Source organism: Phoxinus phoxinus, assembly GCF_949152265.1.
Source record: "Phoxinus phoxinus genome assembly, chromosome: 9".
Classification (NCBI taxonomy): domain Eukaryota; kingdom Metazoa; phylum Chordata; class Actinopteri; order Cypriniformes; family Leuciscidae; genus Phoxinus; species Phoxinus phoxinus.
Window position 1 is genome coordinate 17,192,074 of NC_136884.1, and position 17,084 is coordinate 17,209,157.

General features: G+C 37.8%; 1 protein-coding gene across 1 annotated transcript in view; it reads left to right on the forward strand.

Moving 5' to 3' along the window:
• The window catches only part of LOC307003663 (copine-8), a 129,659-nt gene that overhangs the window by 94,435 nt on the left and 18,140 nt on the right, over nt 1-17,084 (forward strand). The window contains exons 13-16 of the mRNA XM_079622375.1: nt 1,836-1,897; nt 15,213-15,259; nt 15,924-16,105; nt 16,880-17,007. Of these exons, the coding sequence (XP_079478501.1) occupies nt 1,836-1,897; nt 15,213-15,259; nt 15,924-16,105; nt 16,880-17,007 (419 nt within the window). The remainder of the gene's footprint in view (nt 1-1,835; nt 1,898-15,212; nt 15,260-15,923; nt 16,106-16,879; nt 17,008-17,084) is intronic.

Below are 17,084 nucleotides of genomic sequence, written 5' to 3' on the forward strand. Positions count from 1 at the left end.
ATTTTTCTGAGTTGGAGAGAAACTACAACACTGTAAAAAAAAAAAATTGTTGGTTTAACTTAAAAAAGTAAGTTACCTGGTTGCCTTAAAAATTTGAAATTAAACAATTGAGTTAATGCAATGAAGGAGATTGGTTTAATCAATAGAAACTCAAAATAGTATGTTATCTGAACTACATTAATTATCTAAGTTGATTTGACAAAAGATAAAAAGTTGTGATTACAAATAATGAAAATATTTTGGTAACACTTTATAATAACTGCACACTATTAATCATTAGTTAAGCATTAGTAAACAGTTAATTCGTCATTTATAAAGCATTAATAGACAATAATAAGTAGTTTATAAATACAGTTAAAAATGCTTTATTCTTGATTTAAAAGCATATCTATAATGTGTTTAATAATCATATTTTCATATGTTATTAATGATCAATTTATCATTTCTAAATTAAGTACTGCATTATTTACAAACCAGTTATTTAAGAGTTGTCAGTGGTTCATAATATTACTTAGAAAGTATAAGTAAATGATTAATAAACTATTTAAATGTACATTCATACATCTTATTATTCAGGCGTATATTAATAGTTACTTAGTGTGTTAATAAATGCTTTATTAACATGAATTTCTACTGTAATTCATGGTTAATTCAGGTAGTTATAAAGCATTTAGTAGTGGTAAGTTAACTATTGTTGTGAGCTCATCTAAAGTGAGGACTATTTATGCACTGTAAAGCATTTACAAATGAGATTTAAAGGCTGTTAATATTTCTATGTTCTGTATTACTGTGTTGTGTTTGTTTATTTTTTCTGTTTAGAAGACAAATGAGCCTTTAAATCTCCTTTGTAAATGCTTTACAAGCCATGAATAGTCCTCACTTTAGATGAGCTCACAAAATAGTTAACTCACCACTACTAAATGCTTTATAACTACATGAATTTACTACATTTACTTACACTTTCTAAGTGATCTTATGAATCACTGACAACTCCTAAATAACTGGTTTATTTTATAACTTCATTTAGAAATTAGAAATAGATATGCTTATAAATCAAGAATAAAGCATTTGTAGCTGTATTTATAAACTGCTTATTAATGTCTATGAATGCTTTATAAATGATGAATTAACTGTTTACTAATGCTTAACTAATGATTAATAGCGTGCAGTTATTATAAAGTGTTACCAATATTTTTTACAGTGAAGTAATATTGCTGCTGACAAAAATATGACAAAAAATGTTGTATCACTTTACAATAAGGTTCATTAGTTAACATTAGTTAACTACCTTAGTTAACATGAACTAAGGATGAGCAATAATTCTTCAGCATTTATTAATCTTAGTTCATATTTTCAACATTTACTAATACCTTATTAAAATCAAAGGTTGTATTTTGTTAACATTAGATAATGCATTGTGAACTAACATAACAAACAATGAACAGCTGTATTTTTATTAACTAACATTAACAAATATGAATAAATACAGTAACAAATGTGCTGTTCATTGTTAGTTCATGTTAGTTAATCAATTAATGTTGAACCTTATTGTAAAGTGTTACCAAAAATGTTATATCACGGCATGTGTAAATTTATTTCACATTTACCGATATATATTTTACGATATAATTGACACTTTAGATCACACTTTCAACATCTATTTTATATAACATCTGTACATTGAATTCTGTTTGTAGCTCGACAAGCTACAGTTTCAAAGTTGTCCTGACAGTTTTTAGCAGCTGTTTTGTTGCGTATGCTTGAGGCAGTCTCTTTATTTAAATCAGAATCAGTCAATCGTTGATATAACACATTTTCCGACTTCATGTTTCCAGGTGACGCTGCTCTCGTTTCTCGTCGATATTGAAGTCACCTTCCTGGACTACATCAAAGGCGGGTAAGTGACGTTTCGCTCATCTGCAAACACTTCTCTTCTTTTACAATCAGCTTCTGAGGTGACAACACACGCTCGTGGAAAAGAAAGTGACTTGGTGTATTTAAACTCTCACATTACTGGTGGCGAACCACGCAGAACGTAGCCTGCGCCCTCAACAACGGGTCTCGACAGGTTCTCGAAGTCCTTCTCGGCAATTACACTGGCAATACAGATGACAGGACTTCAAGCCGGACACCATGAGTGATCAAGTCCATTCATGGTAGATGATAGATGAGGTTGGGTTGCTATTCTTAGCGCAGGTGTGTGCGATTAAATGCGAGGGGTTGGCAGGGTTCATCCATGCATGGCAGATCGCACGCCCACACTGAGCGACGCTTTTCATTATGGTGGCTGCGGTCACCTCTGCTCTGACACGACACCACCAGACGTCCATTTTAATGGCTACTCCTTCCTTTTAGTCTGAGATGTTGTGGTGAAAGGTCAGTGCGCTTGAGATGAATTCGTCTGCATGCGTCTCTCACACTTGCCGTACCCGTACTGGAATGTCCAGCTCATCATTTATTGATTTCATCCCATTACAAACAGAAATCATAGAACGAAGAGCTCGATCGCTAATGGATAATGATGGCTGAACGGGATAGTTGATCCAACTATGCAAATGGTGTTATTAATTATAATTATGATGTTCCAAAGCTGGTAAAATGCTTTGGTAAAATGTCTTGCTTGTGTTGTAACCGAACACAATGCACTTTTTTTTATTCTTCACACGCAAGCTTCATTAGAGGTGAAGATAATCAGGGAATAATGACATCAGTGTCAATGACGAAGCAAAAGCAAAACTTGGTAAAGGGTAAAAACCCTTTACCAAGTGATTAGAAATGCACTCTTTGTATTCATGTTGGTTTCATGAAGTTTTGAAAAATGTTTGTCAGACATTTTTCAAATATTAATATGCAAACGAGCCATTTTTTTTAAAAGAAATAACAATAAATGACTATGCCAAAAGGCTTATTAATAAGGTTGACTTTTAAGTAATTTCTTTCTTTCAATATGTATTTTCCCCATTAATTTTGATTGGTTCTTTCACCCTGACATTTTGTTACTTTGTCCCCCAGAAATATGAAATTGCTATTAAAAAACGTGCATCATAGAAGAGGTGTATTGAGGTCACATTATGTCTAAATTACATATTTAATAAATACATAGATAGGACAAAAAAAAAAAGTGTCATGCGGTTGACTCATACATTTCATACATTTGAAACTGTGAAGAATTAGTATAACAAGTGTATTATTTGACAAAGATTGTTTTAGTAACTCAGTTGCCTATGTATTTGAATCATTTTTAAATGGTGTAATATTTGTGAATTTGATTATGTAGCCTACTTATCCATTTTCTTGCGATTGCCGTCAAGATTACTCTCTGGTGCTGTGCACTTGACGCGAGAGCCCGCCCACACGTTGTTCTGATTGGTTGTGGGGTTTGATTGTCTTGTACGCATCTCGCAGTCGCGTCGCGTCTAGTGTGGACAGACCAATTATTTGTCGCTGGATCTTATCGCATCGCGTCTGGTTAGGACGCTGTGTAAGGGTACGTCTACGCGACAACGATAATGCTTAAAACGGAGAAGTTTTCCGCGTACAGACGACACCTTTGCCGAAACAATCCCCATTCACACGGATCCGCGAAAACGACTGAAAACGCTGTATTCTGCTGCCAGGCCATTAGATGGCGATAAAACACTATAGACTTAACACGTGATACGCATGTGCATGACGTCATCGTCTTCAAAGATTAGCGTTTTGATTGTTTACACAGAGACCGTTTTCAAAAACTTGCACTTTGAAACCAGTTTTCAAAAGTTTGCGTTTTCACCCAAAACGCTGTTGTCATGTAAATGAACGGCCAAATATAACGTTTTACATTTTTATTTAAAAATGGTGTCGTTTTTTCAGCCCCTAAAACAAAACAATAACATAAAGTCCAGACCTGGTTCTCCCTCATCTTCATCTTCATCTTCATCGTTTTTCTGTCATGGTCACAACTGTGTAAAGATTCTTCAAAAATATCTCATTTTGTGTTTCATTCCCAGAAACAACCACATGTAAGAATAAACAATAGCAGAATATAATTTTTTTTTTGGCTGAACTATTCCTCTAAGCGAGTAAATAGACAGACGTGCACGTGCAAATTCACATACAGTCGGTGCATTTATATATTTTATCTTATTTTTCAGAAGACAACTCCCAAAGCGATGTTTCTTGGCGGTAATGGCTGCTGTTTTTCGGTGCATGTCATTGTGCGAACGGCTAGAGTGGAAAGCTGTGTAGGGCTGTAAATGGATTTAGTCGAGAACTCTCTCGCATTACGTAATGGCAGCCACGTTTACGGTTCCCCTATTTATGCACATTTTTCCTCTGCCGTGATAAAAGCTTCTCCGCACCTGTTGGCCGCTGCAGTTTGAAACACTGTTAGTGTAATTCTGCATGACAGTGTTTATGCTGTAGCCCACAGCAAAATACTCGAACCAAATGAGCACACTTACTGAAAAAGTTGGTACATCTACCTTGCTTGCTCAACACCAAGTTGAGATTTAAAGGGAGTTGGAGAAGTTATATTATATATTTTTTTAAATATTTGTATTTCTCTGATCTAGTTGTGAGAAACGCGTTTGAAATCTTTGTAAAGACACTCATATACAGTGCGCGCACCTGCGACCGTACTGTATATCGACTGAAATATATAAAAAAAAGTTGCAAACTGCCTGTAAAAACAGTAATGTGCTACAATTATTTGGTATTGTGTCGTGCCTAACAACCTGCTTATGTGATATTGTTTATCATATCTATATCAAATTTAAAATGTATAACATTTTCCCTCAACCCTGCAGGGGATAAAGCAGTTTGGAGAATGATTGGATGGATTTTTATTTTCATTTTCATTTTTTTTTTTGTCTTAATAATATGAAAATTACTCTAAATTACATTTAAATTAAATTACTCAAGATGGCTTAGTTAAAAATGTATTTCATTTTTGTTTTACGTAGACTTTTTATATCCACTGTATTTAATTGGCCAGTATTTGACCTGCTATTAGGCCAACTGAATGCTTTAGGCAAGGCAAGGCAAGTTTATTTATATAGCACATTTCATACGCAATGGTAATTCAAAGTGCTTTACATAGAAGAAATTAAAACAATCAAAAGAAATAAGAATAATTAAAACAGTTTAGAATAAAAAATCGAATAAAATAAAGTACAAACAGTCGGACGTACAGTGGCACAGTGCTCATTCGGTAAATGCACAGCTAAACAGAAGTGTTTTGAGTCTGGATTTGAATGTGGCTACTGTAGGAGCGCATCTGATCTCTTCTGGAAGCTGGTTCTGCGGCTGGCATAGTAGCTAAAAGCGGACTCTCCATGCTTTGAGTGAACCCTTGGTATTTCTAGCGTATGTGATCCTAATGATCTGAGTGATCTGTTGGGTTTATATTCAGTGAGTATATTTTCAATATATTGAGGTCCTAGGCCATTGAATGATTTATATACCAGTAATAGTACTTTAAAATCAATCCTAAATGTAACTGGGAGCCAGTGTAAAGACCTGAGGACTGGTGTGATGTGTTCTGGTTCTGCTCAGCGTTCTGTACGAGCTGCAACTGTCTTATGGTCTTTTTGGGAAGGCCAGTGAGGAGTCCATTACAATAATCCACCCTGCTGGTGATGAAAGCATGCACAAGTCCTGACTGGAAACAAAGCATCTAATTCTTGCAATATTTTTCAGATGATAGTATGCTGATTTAGTTATTGCTTTGACATGACTACTGAAGCTAAGGTCTGACTCTAGAGACACACCAAGATTCCTGACTTGATTTTTAGTCGTTTGACCTTTAGAGTGAAGGTATGCATTCACCTTGAGAACTTCATCTTTGTTTACAAACGCAATGACTTCAGTTTTGTCTTTGTTTAACTGAAGAAAGTTTTGGCACATCCAACTGTTTACTTCATCAATGCATTGGAACAGGGAGTCAATGGGGCTGTAATCGTTAGGCGATAGGGCTAAGTAGATCTGTGTGTCGTCTGCATAGCTGTGGTAAGCAATTTGGTTCTTTCTCATTATTTGGCTCATTGGGAGCATGTACATGTTGAATAGGAGTGGCGCAAGTATTGAGCCTTGAGGGACTCCGCATGTCATGGATGTCCACTCGGACTTATGGTCTCCTATACTCACACAATATCCTCTCCATCCTAAGTATGACCTGAACCATTTTAGGACTATCCCAGAAAACCCCACCCAATTTTCCAGCCTGTCAAGAAGTATGTTGTGATCGACATTGTAAAATGAAGCACTGAGGTCGAGTAGTACCAGTACTGATAATTTGCCTGTATCATTATTTCAGCGAATATCGTTCATTATCTTTATGAGCACTGTCTCTGTGCTGTGATGTTTTACTGTGATAAACAGATAGGGGCCCAATTTTAACAATCTAAGCGCATGGTCTAAAGCGCACGGCGCAAGTTCACTTAGGGCGTGTCCGAATCCACTTTTGCTAGTTTAACGAAGGGAAAAATGGTCGGCGCACCCGGCGCGTGGTCTAAAAGAGTTGTCCCTATTCTCTTAATGAGTAATGGGTGTGTTTTGGACGTAACGTGCAATAAACCAATCAGAGTCTCATCTCCCATTCCCTTTAAAAGCCAGTTGGGAAAAACTGAACGCTTCTCTGGCGAGGAAACGGACCTGCTCGTGCACGAGGTTAAAGCGTGCGAGCAGACCATCTACGGGACAAAGTGTACGCGCGTTGTGGACCCGCCTATAGCCGCATATTACTAACGCACTCTTTAAATAACAAAAAAAATATTGCACCATTGACTTTTGACTAGGTTTCAGTTGGTCAATGGCGCAGTTTATTTCAGTGTCCTCAAAATAGCAACGTGCCAACAATGCGCCTGAACACACACCTCGTTTTCAGACCAGCACGGGCGCACAAATGGGCGCAAAGGCATTTGCTATTTAAACAACGTGGCACAGCAAAAAAAAACATTGCGCCGGGTGTATGATAGGGCCCCTAGTGTTTCTCCCTTATCTTCTCACTCTTTTCTCCTCTTATCTCTCTCATCGCCATCTCTCTGTCATCTGTCCGTTTGTGGCGTCCCTGAGCAGTGATTGACACTAGTCTGGAGTGCACCTCATTAGCTGCAGGAGATGAAGAGCACAGCGCTCTAGAGAGACAGCCACTGTGATGAAGAACAATCCAATCAGTTAATTGGTATTAGGGAGCCCTCAAGGAGAAGAACTCTGCGAGCATCTGCAGTCGTAAATTACCGCTCTGTGTGTGGAGTTATCTCAGAGGACAGCTGTTGTCAGCCACGTTTGTGTGTTTGGTTGACGATTTTGCTCCCTGGATTGAGCCACGCTAACAGCTGTCTTTTTACATCAGAGGGAAAAGCTCGGCGGATTTAAGATTCATTAATTATTTTACACTGTTGCATGTTAACTTGGCCGTTATTTACTTTAATCTTATGCATTGGGATTTCAACTGGCAGAATGGATTCGATGTTACTGTCATCAGTATTCCGTCTGCTTAACAACTAATTAGCTCGCACATGCTACAAAATAAGACTAACCTAACCAGAATATATGATGGGAATGTGGAGCAAAGAGAATGTCAACCCCATTTCACTTCCATATTTGTGAGCGAATCAGGATATTCAGTGAGAAAACAAAATGAAGTTGGAATTGATTTTATCCATTTGAGGGGCTTTCGCACCGGGTAGGTCAAGGAACTTAGTTTTAGGAACTAGCCAGCAGGGTCTATCCCTGAGAACTAATGGTTCCCTTAGGAACATTTTCCTGGTTGCATTCGCTCGCCAGTAGGAACTCTGTAGTGACGTAAGCCGCACTTGTTGTTGTGACTTATTTTGACGGCGCAGCGGACCTTTATTTTGAAGGCACTGAGAACACCAGAGCCTGAGCTCACAGTGCTCGCATTCTCCATGTTCATTAGTTTACGATCTGTCCAACAGTCCTGTGTAATACGTTATTGGATAGAACTTTTATACATATAAAGTAGACTGTATATGAAAAGGTATTAGCGTATGCCATGTGGTTGATGTCCAGTGTTGCTAGCTGAGCAGAAATACATAATAATCTATCACTGTTTTACATGTTCGTAGAGTTAGTTTGTGGAGTAAATATATAGGATATAATCTGTGTGTTTACACAGCTTTTTAAAAAATGGCGGGTGCTGGTGTTTCACGTGCGTTCGGCCAATCAGCGAACACTAACGTCACTGGTAGTTCCTATAGTGCTGGTTTAGACCCTACTCTGAAGTAGAAGCTAAGTTAGTTCCTCCAAAAGGAGTTCCTAGAACTAAAATCGGTCCTAGTTCCTGCATTGCGAATACGCCAAACTCTGGGTACTTCCGCCAATAGTTCTAGGAACTACGAAAAGTTTCCTCCTGTACGAAAGCCCCTTTGGAATTGATTGGCCAAATGTGAGCTTGCTAAAACAATGCGTAAATAGCTATTTTGGTATCGGTTAACGCTATACAAAGGAACAAGGGACTAGGGGACATCAGCGAAATAGGAACGTTGTTTTAGAAGTAGGTGTTATCATTTGGAAAAAGAGTACAAACAGAAATATTTTTAGAACAATGTCCAAACATAATTCGTCCAAACAATTTTGATTTCATGCTGACTTTAAGAGGTGGTTAAAACAGCTTGAATTTATTTCTTTTTTTGCTAACTTCCGTGCAGCAGTTGGTTTAGGTCAGAGTTAAGAAATATGTAACACTCATGAGCTCATTATGAGTTTAAATATTTAAATATCAACATCTATTAAAAATTCAGCAGCTTGTCACACTGATGAATGACCGCTGCTACACAGAAATTAGACTAACAGACCAGAGATTGTTTACATATAGAAGTCTTAAAGGTACAGTTGTAAATAGTCTGTTTAATTCTAAGGTATGAAAGAAAATAAATTCAGACACATATAAGTGGACTAATCTAGCTTATGTGATTTTTCAGATGTATATTGTAGTTAGGTAATGCACTGCAGTATTGACTAAATTGCTTCATCCCCTGAAGTCCCTCATCTCCAGATGGACAGTGTCCCCTCACCTCTAGTCAACAACATCTGTCGTCTCCCGTGCTTATGTCACAAGACATTTCTCCAGCCACCGGCTCATGCATGCAGAGCACCTCATCAGCTTTCATGAGACCTTGGAAAAAGAACAAAAACTCAACTTTTATTAATCATTATATCAGACCAATAGAAAGCTGTCCCAACGTGATGGCTGTTGTCTACTTTAATCCATCTTTGTCAGGGCTCAACAACAATAATGTTTTTTTTTTTTGCAGGCATGGTCAGGCCAGTAATTCATAATTCATGTCTAACCTTTTTTTTCTTGCCCTACCACAAAAACGGGGAAAAAAAACATTTTCTACACCAAAGGAAAAAAAAGGTTTTGCAACATAATTCATTAGGTTTAATTTTTTTTTTACAATTGTTTCTACAAAATTGTGCCTTTTTGAGATAATGTAATTTAAGACATCACAACAAGAAGACACAACCAGACAATTACATTTTTTAAACAACGTATAAAGGACAAATGTTGTTGAGGACAATTGAAAACTATAAACTGATTACCAATTTCAAATAATCAAAATTAAGGAACACCTGGAATATGATGAGGTTCTTGGACAGTTTTACAAATTCAAGCACACCATGGACAGGGCAACATCATGTCAATAGTTCATTTTTTTATCCAATTTATTAAGATTAAATGTTGAGGATATAATAGGGACATGAACATGTTCTGCACTGCAGGAATAATCCAGCTGTTCTACTTTTGACGATTCCTTGTGTTTATATCATGGAAACATTTTAATAATGCAGTATATGAAGTGGCTGATATCCATAAGACTTCATTTCCACAGTCCTAGAAGCAGGTGTCTTTGGGATTTAGTCAAATAATGAAACCTGATATTCTTGTGGATATTCTCTGAACATCTGAGTCCCATCTGTGGCAGAGGCAGCACTCATCTTCCAACTCTCATTTTCTCAGACACTGAGTTTCGCACCTGCATTTACAGTAACCGCCCCCATTACAAACACACTACAAAATAGGTACCACAATAGTATGCTTCTGCCACAAAGCTCTTAGTAATAACTAAGAGCTTTGTGGCAGCGTACTGTACTGTAAGTCATCCCCTATTGGATGGAATATATGTGGTATTATGGGAGTGCCATGATCTTTTCCCCTTTAACCTCCCGATGAATGCCTTTCTCTCGTCTGACTTTTGATGTCACTATGAATTGGTGGTCAGGTACCACTGACATAGATACAGATTGGTTTTCAGCTCTCTTCGGGAAGCAAATTGGGACATGAAATCCCAGGGGGTTACAGCAGAATGAAATATGAGGTTTTGAATGAGTAAGTCTGGTGTTATGATTTTATATGTTCTGTGAATGACTGCCTCATTGATATGGCTAGTGCACCTTGATCGACTCTATTTGAGAGAAAACTAAAATTTGCAGAACTGCTCTGGCAAGTATTTTTGTTAGGTTTGATTTTGAAGCAACTCTTTTGGTCTGTATCTATAGTCTAGACTGACAGGACTATGTCAGGTCTCCCAAGAAAATGTGTTACAACGATTAAGACTGCTCATTCTGTAACTGTTTAAATAGTAATGAATACATATCCAGGCCGTATCCAGATCTGATGAAGGACCAGCGCCGGGACCCGACTAAAACGCAGTCCTGAAGTGTCAACTAGTCTCTCCCCTGTGAAGGCCTCCTTCCCTTTACCTCTATACAGAAAAAACGTTGTGGGGATAATTCCGGTTCGTGTGGCTACGCAGACGCGACAATTTCTGAATTATACATTTTTAAGGCCTGACAGTTAGTTTGTTGAGGGTTGATTTGTGAAGGACTACACGCCTGCGCACATATGTATTCAAACGTACATACCTATCGACTAAACAGGTGATGCGCATGTGCGCGGCGCCTGCGTTTTCGCGGCGCCTGCGTTTTCGCGGTTTTGCGTTTCTGTGGTTTGTGCAGAGAAAACGGATAATCGTTTGCCGGAGCGCGTTAAGGGTTTTCTGTGTTGTGTTTGCGGCCCCTAAGTTAATGACTAATGATCTTCGCAACTTCACTGTTACGCTAATTTCTATGATCCCTGTAAAGCTGCTTTGAAACAATCCATACTGTTAAAAGCGCTATATAAATGAAGGTGACTTGACTTGACTTGACTTGACTTGACTTGACAAACATTAAAGGAGTAGTTCACTTTCAAATAAAAATGTCCTGATAATTTACACCGATGTCATCCAAGATGTCCATGTCTTTCTTTCTTCAGTCGAAAAGAAATTAAGGTTTTTGAGGAAAACATTCCAAGATGTTTCTCCATATAATGGACTTCAATGGCAACCAATGGTTTGAAGGTCCAAATGTCAGTGTCAATGCAGCTTCAAAGGCTCGACACGATCCCAGTCGAGAAATAAGGGTTGTATCTTTGCAAAACGATCTGTCATTATTATCAGTCAAAATGATATACTTTTCAACCACAAATGCCCGTCTTGTACTATCTCTGAGATGCGCCACGCTTTACGTCATTACGTTGGAAAATCCTGGAATGTTTTCCTCAAAAACCTTAATTTCTTTTCGACTGAAGAAAGAAAGACATGGACATCTTGGATGACATGGGAAATTTTTCTTTGAAAGTGAACTAATCCTTTTAAAAGCCTGTCACACAGGCTTCATTTGATTTGCCCTCTTTATCAAGTACCTAACCAGGGGTGTTCAATCCTGCTCTGTGAGATCTACAGACGATTTCCCTTCAGAACCCTGCTCTGACACACCTGTCTGTAATTTTTAATGAACCCTAAAACCTTGATTATCTGGTTCATGCGTGTTTGATTAGAGTTCTAAACTCTGGAGGAAGCTAGATCTCCAAAAGCAGGAATGAGTTGGTGTCCCACAGGGCTCAGTGTTTGTTCTTTTTTGTTTGTGTCTACATCAAATCACTCTTCTCTTCACTCTTCTTATTGCATTGCTGATCACATACAGGTGTATATTTTATCACACTTTTTGTCTACATCTGTTTTCTCAGAGAACATTGCATCCTCTCTGATATATAGACCTTAAGAATTACTCATCACCTCATTCTCAGTCTTGACAAAACTGGGATCACAACGTGTCACCCACAGGTGTGTTAAACTGAAGAAGACACCCTAGAAGACCATTTGTGGACAACATTGCAGCAACTGTCTTATTCAAGTCGTTCATCATAACATAAGCAAAATCAGACCATTTCATGGACCCCAACTGTGCTAAGCTCCTTGTTTAAGTTCTAGTAATTTCATAACTAGACTAATGCCAGATGTCCTCTCAATAATGTAGCTGTTCAGTTTGTGTAAAACCTCTGGAAATACTGTCATGTTCACCTCTGCTAAAGTGCCCTCACTAGCTGTCAGTTTCTGACAGAATCAATCAAGATTATTGCCTGCAATGGAACTCTCAAATTCAATTGTGTCACATCGCCAACATTTCTCTTACATTATACTGAAGTAACTTGGCAACTACAAGTCAACTTATTCTTCTAACCCGAACCCTAACACCTAACCCTAACAACCTAACAGTCTACAGTCTACTAATACTCTAATGGGAGTTATTTGACATGTAGTTGAAAAGTAACTTATAGTTAGTAGAATGTCTAAAGTGGACTATCGAAATAAAGTGTAACCGAATAAATGTATGATGTGGCTGTAGTGTTGCAACTTAGAAACACAATGATGCTGAACCCACAAGTCTGCTCATGCTTCATTTTAAATCTGACGAATTAATTATTTTTCTAAAAACATTTTCTAAGACCATGTCATGTGAGTTTTTAGAGAAGGCGGAGAAGATAATAATAATATATTTAATTTCCCTTTAAACACCCACTTGCACTCTATTGTCTAAGGTCTGGCGAGGCGAACTGCCCCATTCATGTTTCTATTGTTCTCATTCGACAAGCCTTTCACACTTCTGGCCTAATCTTCAGTATTCTTTTGTTTATATTCAGCCATTATTAGCCTTTATTCTGGCATTGCGTGGCTTGCCTATCTACACCACTTTAGTCCCTTCCATACAGTCAGAGGGTTATGTGAGATATTTGGAGAATGCCCACATATGAAACACAGATGAACCTGCAGATGGTAGTGATTCTTTCACTCTTATGCCTCTAATATAGATTATTTCCTCTCGGCATTCACAAGTTGAGTCGTGGCTAGTAATATCCATTAGCATCTGTACTAGTTTGGGGCCTTTTGAGGCTTTATTAGTCACATGAACATTCTTCTTTGAAAATGATTGGCAGGATGAATGTAGGAATTAATGTAGCCAACCAAACAAAATCGCATGAGAAACAGGAATCATTTATGAATATGAACATTTTATGCAACAATTAATATGTCTGTATGACACACTGGGTGTGTTTTGTGTCACAAACATGTTTTCTGAGAGCTGTGAGCATTATCCTAACAGATGGTATGACTGGCTCAGTCTCAACTGAATGTGAGTAATGGTGGGATATCTTTACTCAACTGCCTCCTGCTCATCTCATCTGTGAAATCACTAGGGTATCACTGTCCAATTCCTTTCTTAGGCAGATACTGTACCTTTTAAGGCAGCATCCTAACCAGTTATGTACCCTCCCGAGTGACTGATTTGAAACATGATACATAGCAACGCTTAAAAAGGAATAGTTCATACAAAATGATAATTGATGGTGCACATTATTGTTGTGGACCCCACTGAATATGTTGTTGAATATTGTGGTGACTATATACTGTATATATTTATAAGTTTAAAATGTGCCTAATATACCTTCAAATGCTGTCTGGTTCTTCTCAAGAGACATTTGAGTGGGAGTTTCTTCAGCTACGGGCATTTGGTTCTGTAATACAAACAACCAACCAATTTCTTTTTTTTTTACATGGAAGTAATATTATTTCTGTCCCTGAAACATGTTACTACAGCTTCTACAGGCAAACTAGTTGCAGATGGGGACTTTGTGTTTACTTGACCATTTTTGTTGATATTTATGAAAGTAATGTTGTTAGTGGTTAGTTTTAGGCATACTGGGATAAGACGATACACACTCTTGCACATACATTTTCTGAGTTTATTTCTAGAAAACATACATGTGTAACGGACGTAGGTTAGTAAGAACTGTGCATATAAAACCTCACTCCTCTGGCCTCAAGAGGCGCACTAGCGACTGACGCTTGTGGCTGCAGTCTTTAGTGTCCTTGTTAGCGCTCCCACGCCTATTCGAATCCCTCAGAGCGGGTTGAGTAGGACCGGTTACATTTGGTGCCGTGACCCTGATGGGAGTGAGGTTTAGGGGGTGAGTGTAACCGACTTAGGCCAGTAAGAGCTGTGTGTGTAAACCTCACTCCACTGGCCTCAAGAGGCATGCTAGTGACTGACGCTAGAGACTGTGGCTAGGACCTTGTTAGTGCGCCCACCTCCCACACGATAGCGGTTCAGATCCCGCTTGGAGCGGGTCGAGTAGGACCGGTTACACATGCATATAACAACCACTCTGATACATTAATATCCTTGAAAGATCATAAATCTCAGACTCAGAGTAAACCTCATAAAATCCACTATGTTCTACAGTCTATGAACTCTTGCAGTCTACTGCTTACATAGGCAGCTATGAAGTAGCATCCTAACTGATATGGAACCTCAAAAGGAACACTCTACATACGCAACTACTTTCTCAAGGATTAGTCACGCAAAGACAAAATTTGACTCCTCATGTGAGACTCAATGTCATATTAGACCGAAAAATTACCATGTCGCTAAGCTATTACAACAATGCTCTTAGTGTGATCCCCCCCCCCCCCCAAATAAATGTAGTTAAATTGAAACTGAAACTAGTGACAAGTGTGAAATGTTGCTATACATCCATATTAATATGTGTGCAATTTGTACTTGTTTTGCATTCTTGACATTAATTGCATTATATTGCATATATAAGATAATAAAAATCTGGTACACAATTCACAAATGTCTTGTACATCAGAGCATGACCTTTTTACATTATTTGTATGGTTCACATTAACATATTTAAACACAATCGTTTACACTTGCATTTAAGAGTCTCTCTCAATGACGGCTCAATTAATCCATTTCCTTATAAGCTCCTAAAGAGGCTGTAATTATAAACATATCCACTTAATGAATTTACTTAATATTCACAAGATTGAAGCATGACTAAAATAACCATTACCTTTTCTCTTTGTCTCTTTGTTGTGCAGGACTCAGATTAATTTCACAGTGGCGATTGATTTCACAGCTTCTAACGGTGAGTGCCGTCTCCATCAGAAGGCTGTTTGAAATTATTGAAATGTATGCAGATGAGGCATGGAAAAAGAGCCAGTAATAGCCGTCCTCTATCATAATGATTGAGGTTTAATGCGATAAGAGCTCTGATCTGTGTGATTATACAGAAAGGCCTTTTAAATTCATTTGCAGATTCAAAGGGAATACCACAAAACTATCTGAATTACAGGGCCATCCTTGGCAAATTTATTTTTATACATCACTAGCTTCTTATTGTTTTGCCTCTGGATTCATAATATCAGCCTCTCAATGTTCAATGTTTTTATATATATATATATATATCAACCATTTAATATTCAAAACATTCCATGGTTGTATAATGTTTTTGAATAAACCTTAAATAACTGTAAACATTGTTAAAATACATGTACCTACCGTATACATAGGTATACTTTTAGAGAGTATTATGCATTAATTATTTGGGTATATTTCAATAATGTAGCTATGAATATATGTATTTTAATTGTGGTTAATGTTTTTTTTTTTATAAACGACAATTTAACATTTGAATATGAATTGTTTTATAGGCTTAGGGTGTGTACTTATATGATGTGTTTTGCCAAGCTTTCCCAGTCAAGTGCTTAAGTTGCACTAAAAGTACACATTTTCTTTCACACGGTTCCCAGGCAACCCAGCCCAGCCCACTTCCCTTCATTACATGAGTCCCTATCAGCTCAACGCCTACGCCATGGCACTTAAAGCTGTGGGGGAGATCATACAGGACTATGACAGCGACAAGATGTTCCCTGCACTGGGCTTCGGAGCCAAACTGCCTCCTGATGGGAGAATATCCCATGAGTTTGCCTTGGTAAGCGACTCTTAAAACACCTGTCCTGCTGCGAATGCGTAACACACTGTAGATATGCAGACACAAGTTTTTGATATCAATGTTTCTGAATGTTCTCTCACTATGTGTTGTCTACAGACAGAAGTTTTTCACAAAGCTTTCAATTTCTGAACAGGGTTTTAGACATATTACACTTGACGGATCCCTTCTTGTAAATGCAAGCCTCTACTCCAATCCAAAACATCTCAGTTTATCTCTCGTATTTTCTTTTCACTCCATCCTAGGAAGAAAACTCTCATGGAATGACACGAGTTATATGTTACACGATACCATGAGTTATTTTTGTTTTAGAGAGAGTGAACTGAATGCTTGCGTGCAGTCAGCAAAGGTTATAGAACAATTGGTGAATGGTGAAACTGGCACAAAAAAAAAATCTGTAGACTTACATTGAAAGATGAACCTGAGTCATATCTAGAGATCAGAATATTATAGAGGTAGTTTTGACTTGGGATAAAAAAGTAACCACTTAGCGACCGCCTATGACAACCTATAGCATCCCACCAATCAAATTGCAATGCACTAAAAACCACACAGAAAACCTCATAACAACCACATAACAACCCTGGCAACCATTCAAGTGGCACTTACATTTTCTTCAAAGAATGTAGACATCTATTTATGTCTCTAAAATGTGGACTTTCCATTGTGGAGTTATCATATCTACAGCAGATGTTGAACGTGGCCATGTCTACCCTTATTTGATTTTGCCATATTTTATTTTCTATGTTCCTAAAGAATGGAAACCCTCAGAATCCATATTGCAATGGCATTGATGGAGTCATGGAAGCGTATTACCAGAGTCTAAAGTCCGTTCAGCTCTTCGGTCCCACCAACTTCTCGCCTGTCATCAACCATGTAGCCAGGTACATTCAGAACATTTCAGAAACAAATTTTGTGTTTTATCTATAGATTATTGCATTGCTATGGTGGGTAACAAACC